At 35.7% G+C, this 26,870-nt stretch overlaps 1 protein-coding gene across 7 annotated transcripts in view; it reads right to left on the bottom strand.

The window, feature by feature from the left end:
* The window catches only part of CEP170 (centrosomal protein 170), a 100,568-nt gene that overhangs the window by 51,726 nt on the left and 21,972 nt on the right, over positions 1-26,870 (bottom strand). For 3 of the 7 annotated variants that reach the window (XM_061471138.1, XM_061471139.1, XM_061471142.1), the window contains exons 1-4: positions 12,534-12,612; positions 12,248-12,410; positions 10,088-10,222; positions 140-613 (exon numbers count right to left, since the gene is read on the bottom strand). In XM_061471138.1, the coding sequence (XP_061327122.1) occupies positions 140-613; positions 10,088-10,222; positions 12,248-12,410; positions 12,534-12,560 (799 nt within the window). In that variant the 5' untranslated portion in view covers positions 12,561-12,612. Of the gene's footprint in view, positions 1-139; positions 614-10,087; positions 10,223-12,247; positions 12,411-12,533; positions 12,613-13,219; positions 13,299-17,932; positions 18,023-22,942; positions 23,089-26,870 lie in introns of those variants that run through there. The other 4 variants (XM_061471140.1, XM_061471143.1, XM_061471145.1 and 1 more) reach the window with 3 other exon arrangements.

The following is a 26,870-nucleotide window of genomic DNA, read 5'->3' as shown; positions in this document are numbered from 1 at the left end:
GCACAGATCCCTGCATTTATGTGGAGTATCTGTGGTTTCAATTGAACTCCTCAGGGGCTCAGGGATCCACTCACTCACTGGATGCTGCTGAGGAATCATTGCTGTCAGAAATAAGCATAGCTGGAATTATACACTTTACCTTTCAGTCTCTTCAAGTACACTGGAACGTCACTTTTAATACTTTTGGAATCCTCATCTGTTGGTTCCCATATCATTCTAGGAGGATTGTTCTGTGCTAGCCAATCTGCTACTTTGCTTTCTGCAGCCATCATTACTGTTTGAAGCCCAGGCAGGTCCTGCCCACTGGAGGAAGGCTTTTTTGACTTGTGACGCTGTTCTGACGTGAATTTAGTCACGTGATCTTTGATTGTTACTTTTCCAGGAGTGTTGTCATCAAATTCAATAGTAAAGGAAGCGTGCCCTGCACCTGATGCATGGGAGTTTTGGGTGTCTTTTGTTGGAATTTCATGAATCGTGCTCTCTGCTACCTGTGAAGGTGGCTGGAATTCTTTTGTAGGGATTTCAAAATAACTTGGCTCCCTACAGAAAGGATAAAGGTCTTCACTTGCAGCTGCAGGTTGCTCCTCAGCTTGCTTGGCATCTGTGCTGGATCCTATTAAGAAAAATAAAAAAAATAGATTTCACAATACTTGGGAACTTCAAGTTCTTCAAGAAATTTCTGAACTCCTGTAAAGGCCATTTGAGTAATTTCTGGAACAAACAGTAAGATTGTGGAGAAGACTGAGCAGCCCTGTTCCAGAAAAAGTAAGTCCAGAATTACATATAAAAAGTATTATTGAAAAGACAGCATGAGCTTTGGCTGGAAGGAGTATAAAGTGTCAAAAAGCTCACCTTGAATTTGTCAAGAGAAATTTACATTCCAAGTATTTTTAGATGATGTAAAGGTCAGATGAGTTATTAACACCTGGAAAATGGGTAAGTTACATTACAGAAATAGTTGAGATGATCTTTAGTGGAGTTCTAATTTACTGGAAACTACCACATCAAGGTGCACCCCAAACAAGCGCTAATAATCTGGCTTCCATCTCCTGCAGTGGATAGCTAGTATAACTTTGGTAAAATTCTTTAGAAAGACAGTTCACACATCAACACAAGATAAACATTAATTCTGTCTTGAAAAGTTTATCACTGATAAGCACTGGAAAAATGCTTTGGAAAGTGTTTTGGAATTCAAGCGCTCTACATTTCTACAAAAGATAAAAATGAAAGAAACAAGATAAATCCTAATGTCATCTGCTTTACTTTTACTTGTTTCTACAAAAGATAAAAATGAAAGAATCAAGATAAATCCTAATGTCATCTTCTTTATTTTTACTTGTTTCCATAATTTGTAGATGAACAGAAAAAGTAACAATAGCTGAAAGCATGCAGAATGTCACGAAACCATGCTGTAACTGGGTAAAGGAAGAAGAATGTGGAAAAAGCATAGGGTAGTAATTGGAAGTCCCACTTTACAGCCTGAAGTAAGTTTAAAGCTTCTTGCGGTTGCAGCAAAGCTACCAATGCACCTTTAAGAACACAAACCTTCTGGTTGCATTTCATAGACTGGTAAGCTAGCCAAAATATCTGGCGTAGAGATGTGCCATAAGCAACAGAAGGTTGAACTACAGGTTCAACTACAGGTTTGAACTACAGACCAGTCAGTCTCACCTCTGTGCCTGGCAAAATCTTGGAGCAGATTCTGCTGGAAGGCATGCTAAGGCACATGAAAATCAACAAGGGGCTTGGTGACAGCCAGCATGGCTTCACTAAGGGGAAATCCTGCCTGACCAATTTGGTGGCCTTCTATGATGGGGCTACAGAACTGATGGACAGGTGTAGAGCAGTTGAGGTCATCTATCTGGACTTGTGCAAAGCATTTGACACTGTCCCGCACAACATCCTTGTCTCTAAATTGGAGAGACATCAATTTGATGGATGGACCACTCGGCAGATAAAGAACTGGCTGGATGGCCGCACACAAAGAGTTGTGGTCAATGGCTCAATGTCAGGCTGGAGACCAGTAACGAGTGGTGTCCCTCAGGGATCGGTGTTGGGACCGGTCTTGTTCAACATCTTTGTCGCTGACATGGACAGTGGGATTGAGTGCGCCCTCAGCAAGTTTGCCGATGACACCAAGCTGTGTGGTTCGGTTGATACCCTGGAGGGAAGGAATGCCATCCAGAGGAACCTTGACACACTGGTGAAGTGGGCTGATGCCACCAGTTTAACCACGACAAGTGCAAGGTCCTACACCTGGGTCAGAGCAATCCCAGGTACAGCTACAGGTTGGGCAGAGAAGAGATTCAGAGCAGCCCTGCAGAGAAGGACTTGGGGGTGTTGGTGGATGAGAAAATGAACATGAGCCGGCTTCAGTGTGCGCTCGCAGCCCAGAAAGCCAACCGTATCCTGGGCTGCATCAAAAGCAGCGTGACCAGCAGGTCGAAGGAGGTGATCCTGCCCCTCTACTCTGCTCTCATGAGACCTCACCTGGAGTATTGTGTGCAGTTCTGGTGTCCTCAACATAAAAAGGACATGGAACAGCTGGAACAAGTCCAGAGGAGGGCCATGAAGATGATCAGGGGACTGGAGCACCTCCCATAGGAAGACAGGCTGAGAAAGTTGGGGCTGTTCAGCCTGGAGAAGAGAAGGCTGCGTGGAGACCTCATAGCAGCCTTCCGGTTCCTGAAGGGGGCTTATAAGGGTGATGGGGAGGGACTGTTCATTAGGGTCTGTAGTGATAGGACAAGGGGTAATGGCTTCAAACTTAAACAGGGGAAGTTTAAGGTGGATATGGGAGGAGATCGCTGTGAGGGTGGTGAGGCATTGGAACAGGTTGCCCAAAGAAGATGTGAATGCTCCAACCCTGGCAGTGCTCAAGGCCACGCTGGACGGGATCTTGGGTGAGATGGTTTAGTGTGAGGTGTCCCTGTCCATGTCAGGGGGGTTGGAACTAGATGATCTTAAGGTCCTTTCCAACCCTAACTATTCTATGACTCTATGAGGTTACCAGCAATAGCAAGTTACATTCCAGCTACAGATTTCTGAATAGTTCTTACATTATTTGCAATAAACCACATTAGGATTTTTAAGAAATCACTTTAGGTTGCCAAGTAAGGGAATAAGAATGCAATTAATAGATTATGGCTATTATAAAAATAGCCAGAGTAGATCAGCTGCGATGGTTAACCTTTGTGTACACAACTATTAGGCAATACAGTTGCAACAGAAACATATATGGAGGTTAGGAGTTTAAGGGGTAAAGGATGCAGAATGGCATAATGCACCTATGCTGTTCTTCACAAACACATGCTTTTTGTGAAGATTTAGGAAAAGGTTAAAAATTGAAAAATAAGAAAGGAGGGTAGTTTGATACAGAAATACACATATTTAAATGACAACATCATAGCTGGAAACACTGTTATGGAGTGATATTGAAAATCATGCACATTCTTTATTATTGCCGTGCTTGGATACCAACAGGATAATACAATTCTGATGCAGGTAACAGCTATTACATTTTTTCTAAAAGTAGCTGTTGCAAATACAGAAGATAATAAAAATTCAGACAGTTTTTATATTGTGCTGTTGCATTCCAAGAATACTCTAGCTAATGCTTTTCCCTGCATTGTCAGATAGATAATTTTGAGGCACTACAGCAGCATCTCACTACTCCTTCCCTGAGAAATGGAATGCCTTTTTAATCCACTTCCCAAAACCAGTCTGAGAATATAGAATGAATCAACTGATGCAAAGGTCATTTAAAAAGCCTCCATGTTTAGGCAGAAGATGTACAGTGATAAAGTCACAGTTTGCAACTACTAGATTTTAGGTAAACTACCATCACTCTCCCTTTGTTTCATCCAATTAACAAGCTGGAATGGATCAAGCTCTAGTAGGATCAAATCTAGAGCCAGAATCCTTACAGTATGCAACATTGGCTCTGAACAAAGAGTAATCCATCAGGGAGCTAATTCATACATAGCTTATTTTCTTCCCCTATGGTGCAATTCAGAGCTTCAAGCCTACAATTTCATGCAACTCCTGTAACCAGTAATTAAGCAAGATAATAATATTCAATGTTCCTTCAAAAGATAACTGGCTGATACTGTATGTTTGAGAAATATTTCTACTTTTGGGCGAGGCAAAAGCAATCTACTGGCCACACAATAAACAATATTTTTCAGTAAATATTAACTAACTTTCATCACCATTATTTGAAAATTATGACTGCAGCCAGATTGCATCAGACATGGTAGTGTTAGGACGAGGGGATCTGTAACACTGGCTTGTCAGCACTGATGGACAACTTTATAAAAACCCTTTTCTGTGAAATTTGCCTGGACCAAATGTAATATTTGAAATCAACTGTTTCAACTATAATGATATGCATAGTATCTGATTCTAATATTTTTGATTGAACAGATGTTATAATATAGTTTGAATCTAAATTATGACAGAATAAGTTTAATCAAAAGAGGAAACTGAAGTACACTACAAAAAAAATCTTAGAAATTATTTAATGAAATATACCTGAAGTATAAGTTAAATGCAATTATTTAAAAAATACTATTTTCAGCCTCACTTATGTGCATTTTTATTAGACCTAAATACACCATAATTGATTAGAATAAGTAATGAGGAAAGAAAAAAATTAACAGAGATCCTAATCTGAACCACCCTTGAATTTTTCACCCAAATTTCAAATTCAAGTGTTTATAGCTTTCAAAAAAGTTATTCATAAAATAGCGTTAACACTGAAATCATATTATAAAAAGTCACCTGCCAAGATGAAGGAAATTATATATTAGGCTAAATACAGACAGCTTTAAGACCAAACCCTCAAGAAAATACCAAAGATAGAGGTCATCACAGCTCTCTAATTTTTAAACAGAACAAGCATAATATTTGTACAGGAAAAAAAAAAGCAATTATGTGGAACTGAAAATGCATTTTGGGAAGAAAGAGGGACAGACAGGTTGTAAACTGCAATCTCAGCAGGGACTGAATTGATTTCTGAACTGGCGAAAGTGAAAGGAAAGGGGCAGAAAAAGAACCAGCATATCTGTAAAGTAGAAGATCTCATTCTACAAAGGTATAGAGCTGCAACAGACAACTGTGTAGCAGTTTCTGCAAGCAAGAAAGGAAAAAAAAAAACTCTGTAGCTGATACACAGGCATAGTGAGATTTAATGAAATAATATGTCTAGGAGAAGCTAGGAGGGAAACTATGTAATGTTTGGGAAACCACAGGCTCAACCAAATAGAGATTCAGGGAAATTCTTCACTAAATATAATTTCAGAGACAATCATCAGAAAAGGAATGTCTACTTTGTGACATTAGTAGAACTGATTACACTGTCTACCACTTTTAAAGTTATATTTCTTGAGTTATACACACAAATAGTCAGAATCTTAAAACTGCACTTTCCAACCTGGACAAGAAATGTCTGCCATTCTTGTGCTATTCAATACAATATATCAGATATGCAAGAAATTAGCTATATGTATGAATAAAATATCATCTGCAAAGATAGAATGAAACCTCAGAAAATACTTTGTACAGTTTTCAGATCTTTTTTTCCTGCCTTAGAAATGCAATTTTAAGAATAAAACTTATTAAAGAAAAATATTTGGAAATTACAAAGCACATCTTGAAAAAAAAATCCATAAACCTAGAGTAAAATATTAATTGCAGAAGGTATAAGATGCAGCCAAAATATTATTCAATATCTCAAAATATTTTTTGTATTTTAGCTTTATATTTGGTACTCTGCAATGATATGTTTAATGAAAAGAAGCTGAAGCTAGTGCTTTTGAGCGTTTAACAGAATTTCTTTTTTTTCCTTCTCTTCTCCATAACACTACTTTTTATTTCCCACTTACCATTTAGGTTCTTTTTTTGCTTTATGGCTGAAGCATGTTGTTCATTATTTTAAGACAAGATCGCAAAAATTACATGTAATGATTCACCTAGTACTGCTTTCAATGTTGTCATAACCTGTCTTATCAAAAAGCATAAAAATTGCTCTCTCAAAATAAATATATAAAATATTACTGCAAAGAAATCCCCACTGCTCATAAAAAATCATTTAACTTCGTGGTTTAAAGAAGTTAAAGAAAAAATTGCAAAACGACTCTTACTTAAATACATTGCTGTAATGTTTCTAAAAAGTTCCGTAAGCTATAATGCAGCACTTGCATGTATTCCAGGCAAAAATTCAGAAAAAATCTACAACAAATATCTAGGCACTTTAATCTTAACATTAGTGATTAAACGTGTGTACAATCTCCTACACATACTGATTACAGTAGTATTTTTAAAATAACTGTCAGCCTGCTTTACCTTAAAACAACACTGTTTCTTAAATGTAAGAAACAATCTCATACAGTGTTACGCAAGGCTGGACTTGTAAGAAACTAATGCTTCGTGCCAAATGGAAAAAATATTAAAGCCTGTTTAAAACCTGACTTCTGTCTTTTCTTAGATCTCTGGTAAAAGCATTTATAATATAAAATTCTAAACTACTACTGAGATCAGCAGAGAACGCAGCTTTTGCTTTTCAGAAGTGAGTGTAACACATGGCAATAATAACAATCACACACCCAGTAAACTTGCCAATAACGTAAGTTTAATACCTGCAACATAAAGTCACACCACAGGTGCATATGCAACTGTTCATTTTAACATGGATTACTAGGTCTATGGATCATTCAATCACAGCAAAACACGTCTGAAAAAAGCAAAATGATTTTTTCCTCTTTCAAGTTTTCCAGGTTTTTCTGATGTTTGTGAATAATTTCCATTAGTGAGTTTCTGTTGTGATAGAAAGACAGTAACATTGAAATAATCTTATTAACTTGAGACTGTAAAGACTAATTGTCTGTAGTTGGCTTAGCAGAAACAAATCTCGCATTTCAATCTCCTCATTAAACCTTGCCCCATCTGTTATAATTCATGCCTCCTTTTATATTCAGTGAATAATCCTGTACCAAATCATTAAAGCATGAAACAGATTCTTCATAGGATTAATTTGTTAAAATGATATCAGGCTTTATGAGACTGAGTTACTAAGCAAAAAGTTCAAGAATTTACATACATGAATTCACCTGTACTGTACTTACTTTAGGCAGTTTATATTAGGAAACATGTTCCAAACCAGTGTTTGAAATGCTTCATATAATTTAGCCCATGAAAGAACAAATAACTGCATCAATCTTTAGTATTTTTTATTAAATTTCATTTTTATTAAAAAAAAATCCAAACACGACAGTCTTGTTTCCAATTCAAATTTCTGATTTCCTTTCATTAAAGCTATATTGACTTCCAATCATTATATTAACCTGTGTTATAAAACCTAAGTGCATGAAGAAAATGCATACTAACTTGTTGAAAATTAACTTAATGTTTTCATGGAATGAAACTGTAGACCAAATAGCCCCAAAACCTTGTCTTTATTTTATAAATCTACAAAAACATTCAGGATATTTTTTTTCCCCACACTTCTACACAAATGTAGTTACTGTTCTAAGACTGAGGAAATGTGTCCATAGAGGCAAATGTCAACTGTTATGTGGTCTGTCTTCTCAGGCTCTCTGCCAACACTACTAAAAACATCTACAACAGTAAAAACCCAGACTAGCAAAACATACAACTAGTGTCTACTCAGAGATTAAGTGATCAAGATAAATAAACCACTTGTCCATACAAGGGATTTTAGTTCCATATGCTTCTAGATTGAATTGTTTTGCAGAAATGTTAGGTTTTGTTTCCTCCCCGCCCTATCAGTGTCCTCTTCTAGCATTTCACATAAGCTTTTGTTTAGTATGCGCTTCCACTCTTGCAGATTTATTAGTCTTCCAGTTTGAGGAAACAGAAGCTATTCCTAGACCCAGATTAATTCTATTTGTAGAAAATAAATTTATGATTAAACAACAATAGCGTAAACAAAATGGATTTCTAACCTATGTTAGAAAAAATAAACAAAAAAAAAACAAACCAAAAAATCCCCACGTTTTATTTGCCAAGAAGCCTCCAGGCCCAAATGTTGCTTTTATTTATATGATGTATATATATGGAAAACAAACAAAATCAGTTAAACAGGGTAGAAAATATTAGTCAGTTTTCTCCATTCATCATTTACTTTGACAGCTTCACTGATGCAAAGCATGTAAAAAATATCCCCATTACCGACGTTCTGTCAAGAACAACATTTTTTGTCTACTACTGAAATAGATTTCATCTTCTTGACTAGTTTGAGAAGAAGCTGGAATCTTATTTTTCTTTGGACTTGGGAACTAAGAAAGGAGCAGTGGCCACTTGCTGAAAAATCTTTTGATAAATGAATACAAAAGAATGCAAACCATTTCCAATATTGCTTCTGAAAAAGTGACTTCTAAGTATGAAAACATAAGAATGCGTATGCTACTAAATAGAAGCTGAAATCTTGTGTCATACCTTGTAAATGGTATGGCATCAAAATCACAGACTTTGGGATATTCTTCAATGAAGGCAAATAACATGCATGTTTTTAAAATTAGAACAGCACAGATAAATACAGGTGAGTATAGAAACAGGTATTAGAGACATTACTATCCCTGTTCTGGCATATACAGCAAGATACAGAGTCACAGGTTTCACAGCCAACAGTTACTGTTTCCTGTAATTTCAAAAGCTAGGAAAATCATGTGGCTAACAAGTCTATCTATGGTGTGACTCAATTCTTTTTCTTTGTAACTGATGATATATGCAATTTCCATTTTTCTTGAGAAAAATGAAAGTGGAGTAACATCTAACAGTCATTGTCTCTCATTATTACTGCCATTAAAAACATTTGTATTCCTTAGAAATGCTTAGAAGTGTTTCAACAACACATTTCTAGACAAGATTTGAACTACAGAGTTATAGATTACTAATGTGAGACATTAAACCTGTAGTTAAAAAGCCTTCACAGTAGCACATATTAGCATACTGTACTCATGCTGTGTATGGTAGAGAAGTTTTTCACAGAAAGAAACAACCAAAGCAACCAAATATGAAAGGGCTCTACAACTCTACTGCACTATAATGCAGTTCTTTTATATGCGACAAAACTTTCATACTGCACAAAAACAATCTGTTTTCACCTGTTTTCTTTCTACTAGCCCAAATCTTAAGGTACTTTACCGAGTCCTTACAAATTCAAACTCATATGAAAAACATCATTAAAGTTATGATAAAAAGCTAACTCCAAAGACATTGACTTCATTGCATTGAAGTGTTAGTTTAGTTTGATTTTACAGATTTTAGCATTTACTAAAATTCCTGCAAACAAGATTCATGATAACCAAGGCAACTACTATTACAGGAAGAGAGAAATTCCCACCTCAGTCATAGTACTTTAAAAAGCTGCAAACTTGTGTTAAGTTTTAAGGTTATTCTGCATGTTAGAATAGCAGTCTCTTTATTTATATGCCTGATGATAGATTTAGAAGCCTAATTATAGACATTGAGATTTAAGTTTTGGCAATACATATTTTACATAGACAAGCAAACTAAAAAATTAACCTATATTACAGGAAAATAAACATTACCAATTTAACTTTAGACTATGTAAATCTTTACTGCAAGAATTATGAAATGCAATTCCCACTAATGCACCATTATTAAACTACAGAGAAAATGTTAGCATAGATCACCTTTTATAGCTAAAAGTCAAATAAATATAGCACCATTTATTTTCAGAAGTTATTTTGATAAAATAACCCTATGCAATCTCTACCCTTAAGCACATAAAATTACAAATATGAATTAAATTGATAAATAAGACACTAGTTCAGATAACATTATTTTCTACAATTACTGACAACAAATTGTATTATATACTACATACAATATAGAAAAATAGCACATTGTATGTGACATTGATCTTTGGAAATGCACAGTTTCACACAGAATAAATATCTTTAGCTTAATTTTAACAGTCTTTCATCTATGCAAAATGTTTATGAAAATTCTAAACATTAATATTTGTTTAGTTCCCTAGTTAAGGACATATGCACTCTAATAAAGAGAAAAAATACCCACAAAAATAAGACAACAGACTTACCTGAAGGCCCTGTCTCCTGCGTTTTTTCTTCCTGTTTGCTATCCTGCTTACAACCACTTTTTTCATCAGCTTCATCATCACCCCACCAGGCTGGCTGTCCGTACAAAGGTGTCCCACGAGGCATGGCAGAAAGATCTATAAAATCAGCCCAAATCAGAGGAAATTACTTTGCCGTTTACTTGTGATATTTAGGTTAAAACAACATGAAGAGAAAGTCATTTGCTCGGATCATTTCTCATGGAAGCTGAAGTGAATTGGCTTCATGCATTTGCCTAAATACAAAACAAACTTGGAGGCTGGCTAACTGATCTGGGTTCTAAATATAAAAGCTTACTAGTGACCTGATCAAAACGTTTGGCACAAACATTTATGCAAAGGCAGCTGACACCTCTTTTGTTACCCTGATATATCTGTAAACATTATTTTCTGATTTCAGTTTGAAGTTATCAACTCAGCAGTACACACCTAAAAGCTGTCCACTACTTCTGCAAGAAGATTCTCATTTTTACCCACATTGACCTTTCAATGAAATCTGAACTCACTGCATGAAAAACTGATCAAATTTTGTGATGTTGCCAAGGTTCCAAACCGCTGACAGCTACTAAAGAGTGGTAAAAGCTACCCTGTGTAAAACATCATGGAGAACAACCATTTTATTTTATTTTTTTTTAAGTAGCAGTTAAATTACAGTACAAATAAAAAATACTACTTCTTATATAGACTGCATACACAAGACAACATAAAAATCAAATAAGAAAAAGAAACACAAACCAAAACACCAATGTAATTAAGATTTCTATGTTGATGATAAATTGACTAGATTAGCTTTGTCTTTATCTCTGGAAGAATGCTTTACCCTACTGAGATTTAGCTACTCTAGTACTATACAGATGATCTGAAAATACTTTGAACATTCTTCATATAAAATAATGTGATCTGTTCAAATCCAGCTTAGTAGCTTGTCTGTTACTTTGCCTATAATGAATTTAAACATTTTTAGTCAATGTTTTATTCACTGCCACTCCTAAGTTGATATCTAATTTCACAATCATGTCAGAAGTTTCAATATGATTTGAAGATACCTTTTTTTTAAAAATAACATTACACTTTAGTCAATAATGAATTGTTTTTAAAAATTTGATGGCTGATGCTTGTGCACTGAATTAGCAAGCTAAGTAAACAGCTATGCGTATATACAGCAACAGTGAATCAATCCCCCAAAAGTTTCCAAGAGTTACACTCACATACACATCCCTACCATTAACTTTGACTATTATTTTGTGAAGAATGAAAAGCGGAATGGAAGATGAGGATAAAAAACTCCATTCTTCTACTTTATGAAAATTTAAGAGGACCTGAAAAGCAATATTAAATAGTAACCTTGAAGCAATTGATACGCTTTATGTACCTTATAAGGATGCCAGATAAGCCAACAAAACAAATAGTTTATTTAATTATATATGAATCCTTTATGTGGGGAAGAGAACTCTTTGAAGTGTGCCTTCAGAAGAACAGCCAAAACTTAAACAAAACTATACAGCCTTGACCTAAGAAGTCAGTCCTAGTCAGCTCCACATTAAGGAAGCAACGATACCCAACTTCTTTCTCATTCTTGTGGTTATCTCATGTAGTAATAGGTAACAAAGTAATTCACACTACAGATGAACAATAAATTTTAGCAAGCCTAAGACACCCGCAGTAGAGCCACCATGACACATTACATAAATATGAAAGATGATGTAGAAACAAGATGAAAGCTTCAGTTTCTACAAATTTTTAAAGCACAATGGAACAGTTGGGTTCTAACCTGACCCATCTAACAACGAATGCTAATACTGATCAAACAAACAAACAAACCCTCCACCTGTTATAAAAAACAAGGGAGCGTGTGGGGAGGTGTGTTCGTGATTTTGGGAAAGAAGAATGCAAAAGTCTGATAAATGCTGATGAAATGTCCCTATACAAGTTTTCTTAACATGTGGTTGCTACAGTAAACAAAAGCCAAAAAATAAATTATAAAAGTTATTAATTACTCTTAAAGTATATTTAAAATTTCACATGTGGAGTTTTTACTATCTGCAGAACTTCACAGGCATTCTACCAAAGCAAATGAACATCTTTTCCAAGTTTTTGTGCTTCTGCAGCAAAAAAGAACCTTACCCAATGATTTCTCTTCAGATTTCTGTGCTTCTGGAGTTTTATGGTGCACTTCAGTTGTGGAGTCCGTTACCTTGGACTCTGAGCTTTTGGAGCTGGTTTGCCTCGATCCTTCTGCTTCTGAAGATTTTTGGGACAACTGGAGTTGGCTTGTGAATTTTTCATGCTACATGACATCAAATAAATAAAATAAAACAATAAAAAAGAATTCTCAAAGAGTAGAAAAAACCCTTATGTTACCAATCACTACATAATGACAGATCGTCATTTTGGATCGGCACATTGTTACCTTAAGTGCTTCTTCAGGGACTCTCATCTCTCCCCTGACGACAGTAAACAGATTTGTATGTAGGAAATGCTAAGGAAAATACTGGAATGATTCCTCAATTTACAAGAGGATTTTACTGAAAAGGAACAGTCCTGAGTATATTCTATCACTGGAATGGCGATGATGCTTCTACAAGTATTTCACTGTTAGGATCAGCATGTACAAACATACTCAACAAAGCAAATGGACAATTATTTACTATTTGAAAATAGAGTAGCTATCTTAATTGCTGTAAGTTTGGGGTTTTCTTTTTTCCATTTGGCAGTTTGCTGAGTAATTATTCATAATCTTCTCCACCTGTATACAATCTCATTGTATATGAGATGATACATGATACAAATTTTTATGTATTTGCCTCAAATAATGTTTCTTTGCAACACAAATATTACATTAACAGGTTCTAAACTGCAACTAGGGTTCGAGGTTTCATGCGGTGAGAAACAATGAAGCGTACTTTATCAATAGTTCTGATGAAGGTACAGAATCTAGACCCTACCGTTTTCTTTAATACAGGTATTTTTGTAATAACAAGAGAAATATATATTTTGAAGTTACTTGAAGTAGTGAAAAGACTCTTGATTTGACACAAGCATACTTTTAACAAAAAAAGTGTGTCCTGATGCTGTGCATTTTTACGACAAGGATATCATATCCAAATCTCAATTTATCTTCTAACTTCAGAGTGATGTATGTCTGCTCTGGAATCCTCACATCATTCACAAATGTCTACAGAAATAAATGAGGACAGAAAGAGATACTATTAAATTCCAAAATAATAAAAATGACAAATCACTTAAACAATTTTATAAGGCAATTTCCAGCACCATAAATTTTCTACTGGTGATTCACTGGGGAATTATATGATAAGCTCAAATTGCCACCTGCTTCACAAAAGGTTGCAGAAGGGTTAAACACCAGTCACTAACCAAGCTGCTGACATCACACTGGCCTTGAAAAGTTTCTTAGAAGTTTAATTCTGTTAGCAGTATTTACTGAATTGCTGATTAATGTTCTCTCAAATAAGCAACTCATTATTTTTCTTGCAGTTTGCTTTTTTAATCCCAATTAACTGTCAGAATTGATTTGTCATCATATTTGTACAGCATTTAACAATAGATACGAGATTTCTGATGTAGCTTATAATTTCTAAACATTGTCAAAGAACTTAACGGAAAAACAGACCAAGTTAGTGCATCCAAGTAACTCCAAATAGTAATGATATTCAGTATATTGTGACTCTTGAAACAGTAGGTGTAACAACATTTGTAAGCAGAAACAACATTATTATACCAGCTATCAGCAAAGCAGAGCAAATTCCATCAGTTTGCCAATACCTCCTGAAAATTACTGTACAATATGTAATTATCTCCTCCTTGAAATTACCATTGGAAATATAGCTGCAGAAATCAGACAAGCTTTTGGTGATTTGGAGAAGGATTTATGTATCTGAAAGTTTGCCCAGTTTTACCAGCCATATCAGTTGGCTGTTAGAGGCAGATTACCAATCGTTCCTTTTTCAAGATCAGGATTAAACCTAACAGTGAAAAGTAACAAGGAATTTGCAAAAAACATGCTGGTATAAATTTCAAGAGAACAGTGGAGATATACAGAACGACTAACTAAAGAGTCAGGAAGGAGAAAGACTAATACACATTCAAGTCAAAATATATTTCAGAGATATAGTTTGGAAGAGTTGTAAAACAGTTGCACCTCTGGGGGGGGGGAAATCAGATGAACATAAATAGGGCTTGCAGTTAGATTATTCAAGCTCTAAAGAAAATTCTAGACAGTCACCTACAACAAAAATTCAAAAACAGACACAAGCCCTTGTAAGGAAAAAATGTATGCTGTGTGTGTGAAGCACATTCCTTCATTGTAACAGATCTGCATCTTTTAAAACCGATTTACAGTCTTAGGAAGGTAGGCTGTCAGCATCAAGCAAACTGCCCAGGTTACTAACATCACCAAGACTTGAAGTTGCCTGAAGTTGACTTCACATTCCAGAAACCAAGGATGATAATAACATGCTACGGTAGGAGCAGATGTCAGGAGCTGAAAGTGTTCCTCTCACAACTTGCCCTTTTGATCTTGGATGGGATGCTTAAACTTCTCCCAGAACCTGTCTCCTAATGACAGCTCTCAAACTGACCCTTCTGCTCATCCTGAGTCATACCACTGCTCTTAGAACTCTCCAAATTAGGATGCATTTCTATGAAACTGAATTGTTTTGTAAATTGAATTTGTTATCTTCACAGAAAACTCTCTATTTTATGTCTTCTGAATTCACTCAGTGATAGAGAAATAGAAAAGGGTGAAGACATGTTCTGTCTGGCAGAATAGAATATTAAGCTCTTGATTACAAAAACTAGAAAAGACAAGAAATGTAACTACATAATATTTAAGACACTTACAGACTTACAGATCTTTGAAGAATCTTTCTACAGTGTAACCTGGCAAAAAAACTTCTGCCCGGCATCTTGCTATATTTTCAAATCCAAGTCCAGGATGAAGACTGCTGTAACCTTTTCACTGAACCAAGTGTGAATCGAACACACAGATATGAATATTCAGAAATTAGGGTATCAGGTGCAGCTATAGTAAATCTCATGAAATTATTTAGGACTCAAAATGTCCTATGTACTGGTAGGAGTCCTCTCTCCTTAAACTGAGTTATCTCGAGTGGTTAAAGTGCATTACACAAGGAATGGAGCAGTCCTGTATACTAAGAAAAGTATGCATTTGTTCTCCACAGAAAGGCAAGACTGGATGGGTCTTTGAGCAACCTGATCTAGTGGAAGGTGTTCCTGACCGTGGCAGGGAGGTTGGAATCAGATGATCTTTAAGGGTCTTCCAACCCAAACCATTCTATGATATATAATGAAGCAAGCAAATAAAGAACAGGTAGAAGCTGATGAGGCACTGAAAGAGGAACTTGGCTGCTAGGGAGGTGGTGTTCTCAATGGAAACAGTGGCTAGACTAAAAGAATTGTTGCCTAGTATTGTACTTACTGTTCTGCGACATAATTAAGTATGGTGTTACAAAATTATTTGTTTCCTCTTTCAACCTGAAAACCAGGTAGATAGACGTATGTAGGAAAAGCACAGTTGAAAAGAGACAGTAAGGGAAGCACTGTGAAGATAAAAGCAAGGACTGAACTCCTAAGACTTAATATTCCCTGACCCAAAGCTGTGGGAAGAAAGAGCTCCTTTGATGTCTCTGGGTAAACAGCTACAGAGCAACTGACACCTCAAACTTGAGAATTAATCAGATCAAGCGAAGCAAATATCTGAAAGCTCTTTATCAGAGGCAAAGGAAGACTTGGATGAAGGACTTTTAATGTATGTTTATTAAATTCAAGATCTGTGACAAGGCAATGAAAATCTGAAGGCATATCTACTATATTACAGGAGTAACAGAAATAGGGAATAAAAACAAATGGCTCAGCAAAAAACTACTATGCACTGAATTAATTTTTGATCACTGCCTCAAAACAATGCACTGACTTTCAAATTAAATATTTGACTGACTTTCCTATTAAATATTTAAGGAGCAAAGTTCTTATATGTCTACAACTGTTCAAAGGATATAACCCTTCAGGTTACACTGGTTTCATATGAAATTGACATTGAATCCTTGGAAGGCTGAGTTAGTTAAATACAGAAAAGCTAGTAAGAAGCAGACTAACAGAGTTTTTCCTTTGAAACGCTTTTCAAGATCAAACACCAAAACCTAAATCAGTGCTAACAGGCAACAATTTGAGATTTCTCCTTAATCTTCTATTTTTTTAAACATCTGACAATGCTATTCACTACCTTTCCAAATATTAATTCAAATAAGAGATCACAGATGAACTCATATTTTGCATGCATTCACACAGGTAAACATTTAAAGTTAAAATAACAACCACAACTACTGTGCATAAAAAAAAAAAAAACCTCGCAAGTATTTAAAGGGCTATAAAAATATGACAAAGTTACCCAGTTTTTAATAATCTATTATAATACTAAAACCATTTATAAGAGGTGAAGCTTACCTAGACTATTGTATATGCAATTCATAGAAAAGCCTTAAAATGTAAAATGGGATATGAAACCTTATTTTGCTCACAACTTTGAATTTTTCCTATATTAGTGTGCAATGATTTGACACTTAAGCATTACTCACATATTTGATAAAAAGGATACTGAAAAACTAAATGCAAATACAGAATTAAACAGATTTACATTTATATACAACATGGCTATTGCCATTCAATTTTTTTTCACATATGAAGTACTTTAGCATCTTGGCTGTATTTTTTTTTTTTAAGAGAGAAAAAAGTAATAGCATATGAAATAAATCCATTTATTGGATTTGAAATAAATTTATTTCAAGTAAATATGAAATGAAATATGAAACATGAATAAGCATAAGGAATAAAAAATCAACTTTTTAACCACAGAATCATAGAATGGTTTGGGTTGGAAAGGACCTTAAGATCGTTTAATTCCAACCCCCCTGCCATGGACAGGGACGCTTCACATTAAACCATGTTGCCCAAGGGCCCATCCAGCCTGGCCTTGAATACTGCCTTGAACACTTCTTTGGGCAACCTGTTCCTGTGCCTCATCACCCTCACAGTAAAGAACTTCTTCCTTAGATCTAACCTGAACTTCCCCTGTTTAAGTTTGAACCTGTTACCCCTTGCCCTATTGCTACAGTCCCAAGTGAAGAGTCCCTTCCCAGCATCTTTATAGGCCCTCTTCAGATACTGGAAGGCTGCTATGAGGTCTTCACACAGCCTTCTCTTCTCCAGGCTGAAGAGCCCCAACTTTCTTGGCTTGTATTCCTACAGGAGGTGTTCTAGCCCCCCTTTTCTCATTGCCCTACTCTGGACTTGTTCCAACAGTTCCATGTCCTTCTTATGTCGAGGACAACAGACAGCAGAGTAGAGGGGCAGAATCACCTCCTTTGACCAGCTGGTCACAGTCTTTTTCATGCAGTCCAGTATATGGACCAGAAATCTGTTTTTTTCTCTTTTAAAATATAATCACAATTCTTCCCCCCTTGCATATCTGAAATACAGAAGAGTAGCATACTCCTTTTGATTCTTTTGATTTTTTTTTTTTTTTTTTTTTAATGTCAAGGCCCTCTTATTAATGGAATTTACCAAAGCCCTTTAAATACCGTGCAGTGGAAAGCCAATGCAAAAACTACGCTTTCCTTCTGAATGTTCCCCCATTTCCAATCCTGCATTATAAAGACATTAAAGCACACTTAAGTCATATTCTCTTCACTCAAAAAAAAAAAAAACAACAACCCAAAACAAAGAAACATACAAAAGACTATGAGGAGCTATCCATTTCTGATCTTAACTTACCCCATTCAAGCTGCCCAAATCCTTCACCAAGTGTTCATCTGTAGACGCATCATAGTTAAGTACAGCATGTTGCTTGTCCACACTTCGTGACTAAAATGCATTTTAAAAAATCATATAAAATAGGGTATTTAAAAAACGATCAAGATTGCATTAATGCCTATTTCTTAAAGTAGCATGAATATTTTATGTCTACATAGCACATTTATTCAAGTTGCATTACTAAATCCCACATATAAAAAAAAACCATAAAAATCTCTAACTACACCAAACTCTGCCCCTGGGTACCAACAGACAATCCTATAAGTAATTCAGAAGAATTAGTTCCTTAATGTTTACCAAAATGTGATTATAAGTCAGATCCAGACATAATTCATCCAAATATGGGTTTTTTTTCAGTTCACCTAAAAACGTCAGCTTCACCGATGTTTAATCTAACATCAGCAGCTCCATCTTTATTTCTCTCTCAGTCTTTAACTGCATGCATCTTTCAAAACATAAATGCAACTCTGTGGCATTGCTATTTTTCCTGAAACACATGATTTCCTGTCATGTATCTGGGATACTTAACAGAGTATGCAAGCATTTAAATTGTTTCTCCTTGATCTCAATTTTGTAAACAAATTAGGTATAGCCTCTTCACTAAACGTTTGAGCAGCTCCTGAATTACTCTTCCCATGGGAATAGTAATCCCCACAAATAGTAATTCATGGGGAACATTCCAACTACTCCCCATGAGTTCTGACCTTCATTATCAGTTGTTCCTTAAGACTTCAGCACTTCACCTATCTATTTTATTAATTTTACATCCAAATGTCAACCCATATATCAGGAATAATCTTGTTATTATTTCTCCCAAGAACGTCACCTCCCTAACAGCTAAGTCCCTCTTTTAAAACTTGCCCATGGCCAAGTACTTGCAGCCCAAGGTGCTGACTCCAAGCAAGGAAGAGGTGGGGGTGGATGTATGCTTTCTTCATGCATGCATGTGATCAGCACCTTGACATCTAGAAGACCTCCCGACTGGATGGAGCCCAGAGCTCCTCTTTCCCAGCTGTCCACACTTCATCTCAAGTCTGTTTGCTGGTAATTCTGGTAGTGCAGTCTCCTGACATAACTGCATAGCACCAAAATTTCTTCTCACAGAATTCTTTTCAGTTTCAGTTTGCATCTCCTATCCTTGCTCCTCAAATGCATTGTTCAGGACTATACAGCACTGCCAATGGCAAATATCCAACTGAGACTTCAGTGGCTGTTTCTGAACCAGCAACTGCAGTCTATTTATTATAGGAGTCCCAGGTTATCACAGTACATTAGCCTATTCAAGACATCAGAACATGCAATCATGACTCCTAAGGAAATGCTTTCTCTTCTCGGAATCCCACATTTATCATCTCCTTCCTCCTCAAGACTTGCTACCATATTTTCCTTCCTTCTTTTCAGTTTACTTTCTTATACTTCTTTTCCATGCCATCTTTTGACTACTTCACTTTCTCCTTAAAGAAATGAAATCAGTCCTCTCCTGGTTATACTATTTTATTTTTAGACTTTTCATTTGAGCCAGTTTGCTCTGCAGTCTTGTGGGGCAAAAAAAGGGGGGCTGGATGTAAGGGGAGTAGGCGGGGGTAGAGAGAATTAAGGAAGAGATTGACAAATGAATGACTAGGTCCATGCCAATAAAAGCTGCAGTAGTATAGTACATTAGTTAAGTGTTCTTAATGATAGAGATATACCAGTATGGTTAATTTCATACTAACTTAGTAACCTCAGGCAAAACCAAGCTTTCTCAATAAAATCAAATTCACTGATGTGGGTGTTCTGATGAACCTAGAACGTCAAGCAGAGAGAACACTTTTCCACACTCAAGTGATACAGCAAAGCAAGCACAAGAATTACATTCTCTTTACCTAGGAATATTTTCTGAACTTCTTTCAATTATTCAAATATGTTTTCTTAGCAATCAATTATTTTATTATCTATATGTGTGCTCAGCTTTCAAAAATAAGCTAAAATAAAAAGGACGCAGACAGATTCTTAGCATTTCATGGTATTTTGTCACATCTTCTGAAATGGTAAGCATGAGTACTCAAATCTGTGGCTATCAGAGAAACCTGAAGTTCTGCAGAACATTAAGGTTCTCCTCAGTCTCAGATTACTGGCATATAATTAGAAACATCTTTTATTCATTGCAGACAATCTTTACAGATGCCATTTTTTCTTTTGTTTTATTATTCCAGCCTTCTGTTCAAATTTGAGGACTGAATTAGTTTTTGTAAGACTGTGGTTCCCTGGCTAGCAGCTGATCAGCACACAGCTTTTCACACTTGCCCTTGCCCCAGTGAGATGGGGGATAGAACAGGAAGAGCAAAAGCAAGAAAACTCATGGGACAAGTTAAATATAAGTTAAGCAGTGAAGGAAAGGGGAAGAAGAAAGAAGAAGTAAGAGAAATCAAGTAATGCAAAGGCAATCATTCATCACTTCCCGCAAGCAGGAGAATGCCCAGCCAGACACTGAGCAGTGGTTACCTTCCTCAAAGCCACCTCCCTCAGTTTTTATTGCTGAGCATTTCATTATATGGCATGGACTATGTCATTGGTCAGGTTGGGTCAGCTGTCCTGACTGCATTGCCTCTCAACTTCTTCTGCACCCCCTTAGTCACATGCGTGTAGAAAGAGCAGAGTGAGAGAGAATGCCTTGAAACTGTACACACTGCTCAGCAGTAACTAAAATACTGGTGTGCTGGTCACACTGTTGTGCTGTGGTTACAAATCTGAAACATGGTTCTGTAAAAGCCTCTAAAAAGAATATTCACTGGAACCAGTAAAAACATTTATATATCTGACTGCAGAAATAATAAAAATAACAGAGTAATTGTGCTAACAGCTCTATGACTATAAAGAAGAAAACACCATCCCCAGTTAAAATAAATTGGCATTAATAATAGACAAAGACTCTTCAATCCAGACTATTGAGAAAATACTCAGACTACAGAAAATAGTATTATTTGGGAATAATTTTGATATGAATGGTGTAGATTATTTTACCTTGGAGATGATTTCCCCATCAAGATTCAAATAGTTTTCTAAACATAATGGTGAAAGAAGGGGAAAATGTGATATTTATCCACAAGCAGGGTGGTGCACTGGAGCAGCTAGCTAAATACAAAGGCTATGTTTGAGCATATTTACAAAATAACACATTTAAAACAAATCTGTATTCCCAGACACAAACAAAACTTCTTAGCAGAGCAATGTTAGAGACAGATCTGAGGTCTAATTCTACCAAGCATGCAACATAGCTGTAATTTTTTTTAATAAGGCTTTTATAACATGTTTTCTGTCAGGAGACTATTAATAAAAGCATTAAAATCTGCTCTCTTTATCATGCATTGTCCACATGCTTTGCAGTATGGGAACAACCAAGTTGTCAAGAGTGGAAAGGAAGGTCCTACACAAAGAGGCATACACATAGAACAAGAACACATTATTAGATCCTCTTTGGTGGACTCCTCCCCCTGAAACAGTATGCTGTGTTACAGCCATGCTGGCCTGTAGACCTAACAGCAGGCTAAAGAGAATATTCTTGAAAAATCCCAGCCCCCTTAATTCTTTTTACTAACTGTAAGGTCAATACACAACAAATAACATTTGTAAATGACTAGAATCTATCCACAATATTAATCAAAGAGGCAGTTACTTTTGAAGGTGATAATGACTGAAGTTTTGTAACACAATGTAATAAATGCTTGACTATTCAGCTTCACTCTAAGGACACGAGATGGGATAGGGGAGACTGAAGGAAGAAAAGCCTCCCTTATCCAGAGACATCCACTCATTACAACAAACTAATGGTAAAATAAAAGCATTTTCATTTTTTGCTTATAATCTCTTGGGCTTGGAATCAATGGAGTTGGTGGTTTTTGTGGGGTTTGTGTGTGTGTTTGTTGCATTGTTTGGTTTTTTTTTTAAATATTTCTCACAGAAATCACCAAGACATCATAATGACTGTCTTTAAAGAGAAATTAAGAGTACTTTCAATTACTTTCTAACAGGACAAAGTATATCATCCATAAAGTCTTTGGATGTCTTCTGAGGTTGAGAACCAAACACAGTTTACTTAGAGATATTACATTCTGAGTAATACACATAAAAATAGGTTTGTAGGCACTTCATTTGCAAGTGAGATTCTATTTTGGCCATTAATGGCTGCACTCACAACTCTTTGGAACAATATTTCCAAAAGAAAATATTTTATTGAATGGTAGGAACAGTTGAGGAAAAAAAGATTAAACTTCAGAACTAATAAAGAGCTCTACAGCAAAGACAATAATTCAAGAAGAAACTCCCAAAATATTACTGTTAACCATTAAAAAATGCATATACCATAAAGAAGCAGCTTGGAGGACAAAGTGAATGCAATACATCTACGTAATAATACAGTTACACATCTCTAAAGAGTTCCGCGCAGTGATCCTCAATGTTGAGGAAGCTACTAAAGTATCAAACTATTTCGACTAAGACTTGTATTTTTATAGTTCAACTGAAACCATTACTGAGACTGAGTCATTCAACTTCCTTAGAGACAGAGAAGTACTCTACTAATTTCATTTGCCTTTGTACAACAAGACCAGGACTTGGGGATAGAGTTAAATCATGTGACTAAATTATATTACAAGTTGCAGAAAAAAGAAAGCTCTTTTCAAAAGCATCCAGTGCACTTAGCATTATCACATTTTAGGGAGCACGCAGTCTACTTTACTGATCACATTGCAAACTTTATTTCACCTTCTATTCTTGCATTTGGTATGTGATTTATATGAAGAAAATGTGATCCTCTATACTTTGACAGCAAGTGTATGATTGATACCAATGTATTTAAGTTTTTTCTGTGGACACAAAAGATTAATGTGATTGCTCCCCCAACATCTGGGGAATTTAATTTTCAAAAGGAATATAAAACCAGTGCATTAAATTCAGTTTGAGCAGTTGCACAAGGAAGGCTGATGCAATTACCTGTAACATCAGCTCACAGTCATCTCTTCCAACAAAAATCATTTCTCGTGGCAGCCTGTGGCGGGTGCCTCCACTGCTCACCAAAAACCAGGATGTTAAGCTCATTTTCTGCTTAGCTGATAAATCCTAGGCAAAGCTACGTCATCCTGCAGCGAGAAAGAGAGACAGAGAGATTCATTTTAGTTATTTTTAGCTACAGTGCCTGCTTAGCAAACACTGTGAACAGAATACAAAAAACCTCCGAAAATACGGCATTCTCAATGGCATGTCCTGAATCCAGCAATCACAGGAAGTGACAGGCTCCAGATTTACATAGTCTGAGGCGCTGCTTCATGCAACTAGGCAAACCTAATTGGTGGTAAGCTTCTTGAAAATGAACAAGCAGCTAGTTAATGCCAAAGTCATATGTCAAGTTGTCAGAAAGCTTTTAACATCTGACCACTCATTATCAAGGTAATTGCTACATTAATGCTTCACTATCACAACCAAGAAACAACACGGCAAACATTCACAAAGTACAGCAAGTAACTTGCATGTGTGTCATTACATTTTCCTGCAAAAAAGAAACCTCTAAAATGGTTTTAAGCCTCTGTACAGCACCAAGAGAAACATTAAAGTTTTGCTTCTTATTTAACCTTACGTTTTCTCGATAAAACTTGTATCTTGAAAAATAGCATATATATAGAATTGTAAAGAAGCAGAGCAAAACAACTTAGAAGTAATAAAACTGAAAGCAATATTCTTACAGAACTTTAATTTTTCAATAAACAACAACATACTACATACCTACACGCAAAAAAAAAACCCAACAAAAAAACAAACTCCAAAACCCGTCACAAAATGTCATAAAACACAAAGAAAACAAAACCTGAAAATTAGATAAAATCTTTTATGGAAAACATCTTCACATAATATGGCCTACTTGCAACTGGACAACAAATATGATTAAAAGCGTTCTCCAGCTCAATACAATGAATGATACTTGGAAAAGACTTTAAGAAGTATTCCAAACCTCTCTTGAAGAAAAAGCAAGCCAAAGGAATAATTTCATTCATTACCATTCTGTATTCACTGAAAGAGAAGCTAAAGAAATAAAAAGCAACTAGTCTGCATTCCTCTCAGAGCCAAATAGCTCACATTTCTCTTTTGTTAGTACGTCACTTAGTGAAATTATGCAAGGGTAGCAAATGTACTGAAAACAGACATTAGCCTGTAGTGGACTTGAGCATAATCTGCAAAGTAAGAACACGGCAAGGTTCTCAACATAAAGGCTAATGTGCTTTCAAAACACTGAGCAAGACAACAGTACCAGTACTGCCCCATTAGACAAACTACAATCAAGGACAGATATCACAAATTATGAAAACTGAAGAGGACTGAGCTAAGTCAAAACTGCATCTGAAAATGACAAAACAGACATTTACAAACAGTAAATCAAAAGCACACCATGGCAGGTGCTAAAATGAACCAGCAGACCTGTTAGGCCAGTTTAAAAAATTTAATGCAATTGAAATGGAAGACATTAGAAAGATTTAATGTACTAAAGGTTTATGTCATGAAAACATAAATATGTATTGCAACGAAGTATTCTCTTACACAGTTATACCTATGATAGGATTATGTTTCTACATCTGTATCAGAGCATGAAACTTATGTTCCACTTAATGTTCTCCAATTCAACAGAAGTGATACAGCATCTCTATTAACTTTATTAATAGAAAATATGATTACAAATAACATTTACAATAACTTGATGAAATCAAATTTAAAGACATCTAGTTACCAAATAAGTGGTTCTATAATCTGAAGTGTATTCAGCACCTTTGAAGGAAATTAGCATTTGTATGTTTAATTTAACTTAGTTTAAAACTAGAAGATAAACTAGGTCAATCAAATACCATATTTCCATTCCTTTTCAGAAAGGAAAAAAAAATATGAATATGAAAAATGGCCAGCCTAGGTTCTAGCTTCTAACAAGCAAATTAAATGGATGTTTGACAGCAAACATACTAATATCAAAGCTCCTCAATCTGTTTATATTTTACCGCCTTTTAAATCTCCCATCTGCTTATTATAGCAACATTTACACCATTTGGCCTTCCTGCTCTAACTGGAAATTCATCTGAAAACCTTCAAAGGAATATAAATTATTAGAAAAAGTTCTTAGTCCAAGACTGTTTCAGTTTACACAGGCAGACTGTCAATAAAGGAGAAAAACTATATTTATAAACCAGACAAGTAGGTCAACAACTAGAGGTAGGGGGAAAAAAAAAAACCCTCAAGCAAAACCCAACCCCCCAAACCTCCCACAAATGATGAAGCCTGACAACAAACAGATTAAATTAAGCTATCTGAAACACTTTTTAAAAAATGTATTATACCGAGCAATCATTGCCACACAGCTTGGCAGCACATATGTAGTTAAAAGCAAATCACCATTTCTATCAAACTTAATAATATTGTTCTTTTCAAACAGTGCTGTCTCAACTGTGACGAATCATCAACCTAGATACATATTTTATTTTAAAGGATTCTTTAACATAAATGCCTTTGATCAAAGCTAAGCTGAAATTCTGCATAGCGAAACTGGCTGAGAAAAAAGATACAGTAACAACAGTTACATAATATCAGATAAAAAAAAAAGTGCATAAAAAAATTTGATATAAAACTGCAAACTTAGTTATATAGACAGTATATGGACAATTGCATAGCACCCTGAAAACTTCATGAAAGCTAACAGTATTTTGAATACACTGCTGCACTAAGACCTCTGGCTGTAGTACTCTGAACAACACAAGTATGAAAGATTGTTCACGGTCTAGAAGATGACAAATTAAATTAAAGTATGACAGGTACAAAACTATCAGAAGAAGTTGCTTTTTATACAGTGTAAATTTAGGTCATGATAATTCTTGCAATTAAATGTTATAGATACTAAAAGGTTACATTGGGCTCACAAAGTAATAAGCATTCATGGAAGAAAAAAATTATCATGCCTGTTAAATGTGATGACTCCACTCATCGCTCAGGAACTGCATTCACTGTGAATTTTGAGAGGCAGGGAGCATCCTCTAGTGAAGTTTCATTTACTATAGTCCTACTTAATAACCTCTCTTCCTTACCCAGCCTTCGTTTATGCAGAACAAGATACCGGCCAAGGTAAACCCATCCTACTCCAGTACCGACTATGCATTTTAGACAAAGTATTTATCAAAATATTATTTCTACCATAGAAAAATTAATTTTAAATGCTTTACTAAGTGTTTTATTAAGTCTTTCCTAATATGTCAGTACTGTGTTGTACTCTTTGAACAAGACAGTAAACATTTCATCTTTATGACTTGATCACTCAAAGCAAATCTTCATTCCAGAAACCCAGAAGTCAGTTGCTGAGACGTCTACTGCAACTACAAAACACTTCCATGCCTGCAGAAGAAACTACATTCTATGATGAAGGACTATGAATTTCAAAAGGCAGTAACCAGTGTGTAAGAAGGAACACACGGGTAATAAATCATTAGAAACATATGATGCGGCAACAGGGAAATTGGCTGCATCATCCCTGTAAATATAATTCAGTCCTAAGAACTAAAGCCCTGCATTGTGTAGCCAAAGGATGGGTGTAACCAATTTCAAATATGTCTAGAGAAACACTGCCAAGATTACAGTCTTGATACAGTCATGTTATTGTAAGCAAAAATCCTTAATAATCTCACATTGGAGCAATATACAGTCTACATTTTTCTATTTGCCTGTAACACAAAACAGCGAATTATCTTCTCCCACTAAACTACTGGCAAGTAATAAGACACCAATCCTAAAAAGAAACAAAAAGCTGTAGTTAAAATTAAAACTAAAGCTAATATATACCTGAAATTCCAACCTTTAAGCATTACAGTCCTACATATTAAGACTGAAAACACTATTA

Source organism: Pezoporus flaviventris, unplaced genomic scaffold (assembly GCF_033815535.1).
Source record: "Pezoporus flaviventris isolate CSIRO_AGI_PZ_B2104156 unplaced genomic scaffold, CSIRO_AGI_Pfla_v1 ptg000066l, whole genome shotgun sequence".
In the NCBI taxonomy this organism is placed as follows: Eukaryota; Metazoa; Chordata; class Aves; order Psittaciformes; family Psittacidae; genus Pezoporus; species Pezoporus flaviventris.
Note: the sequence above shows the minus strand (reverse complement) of the source record. Positions and strands in the feature narration are given on the sequence as shown.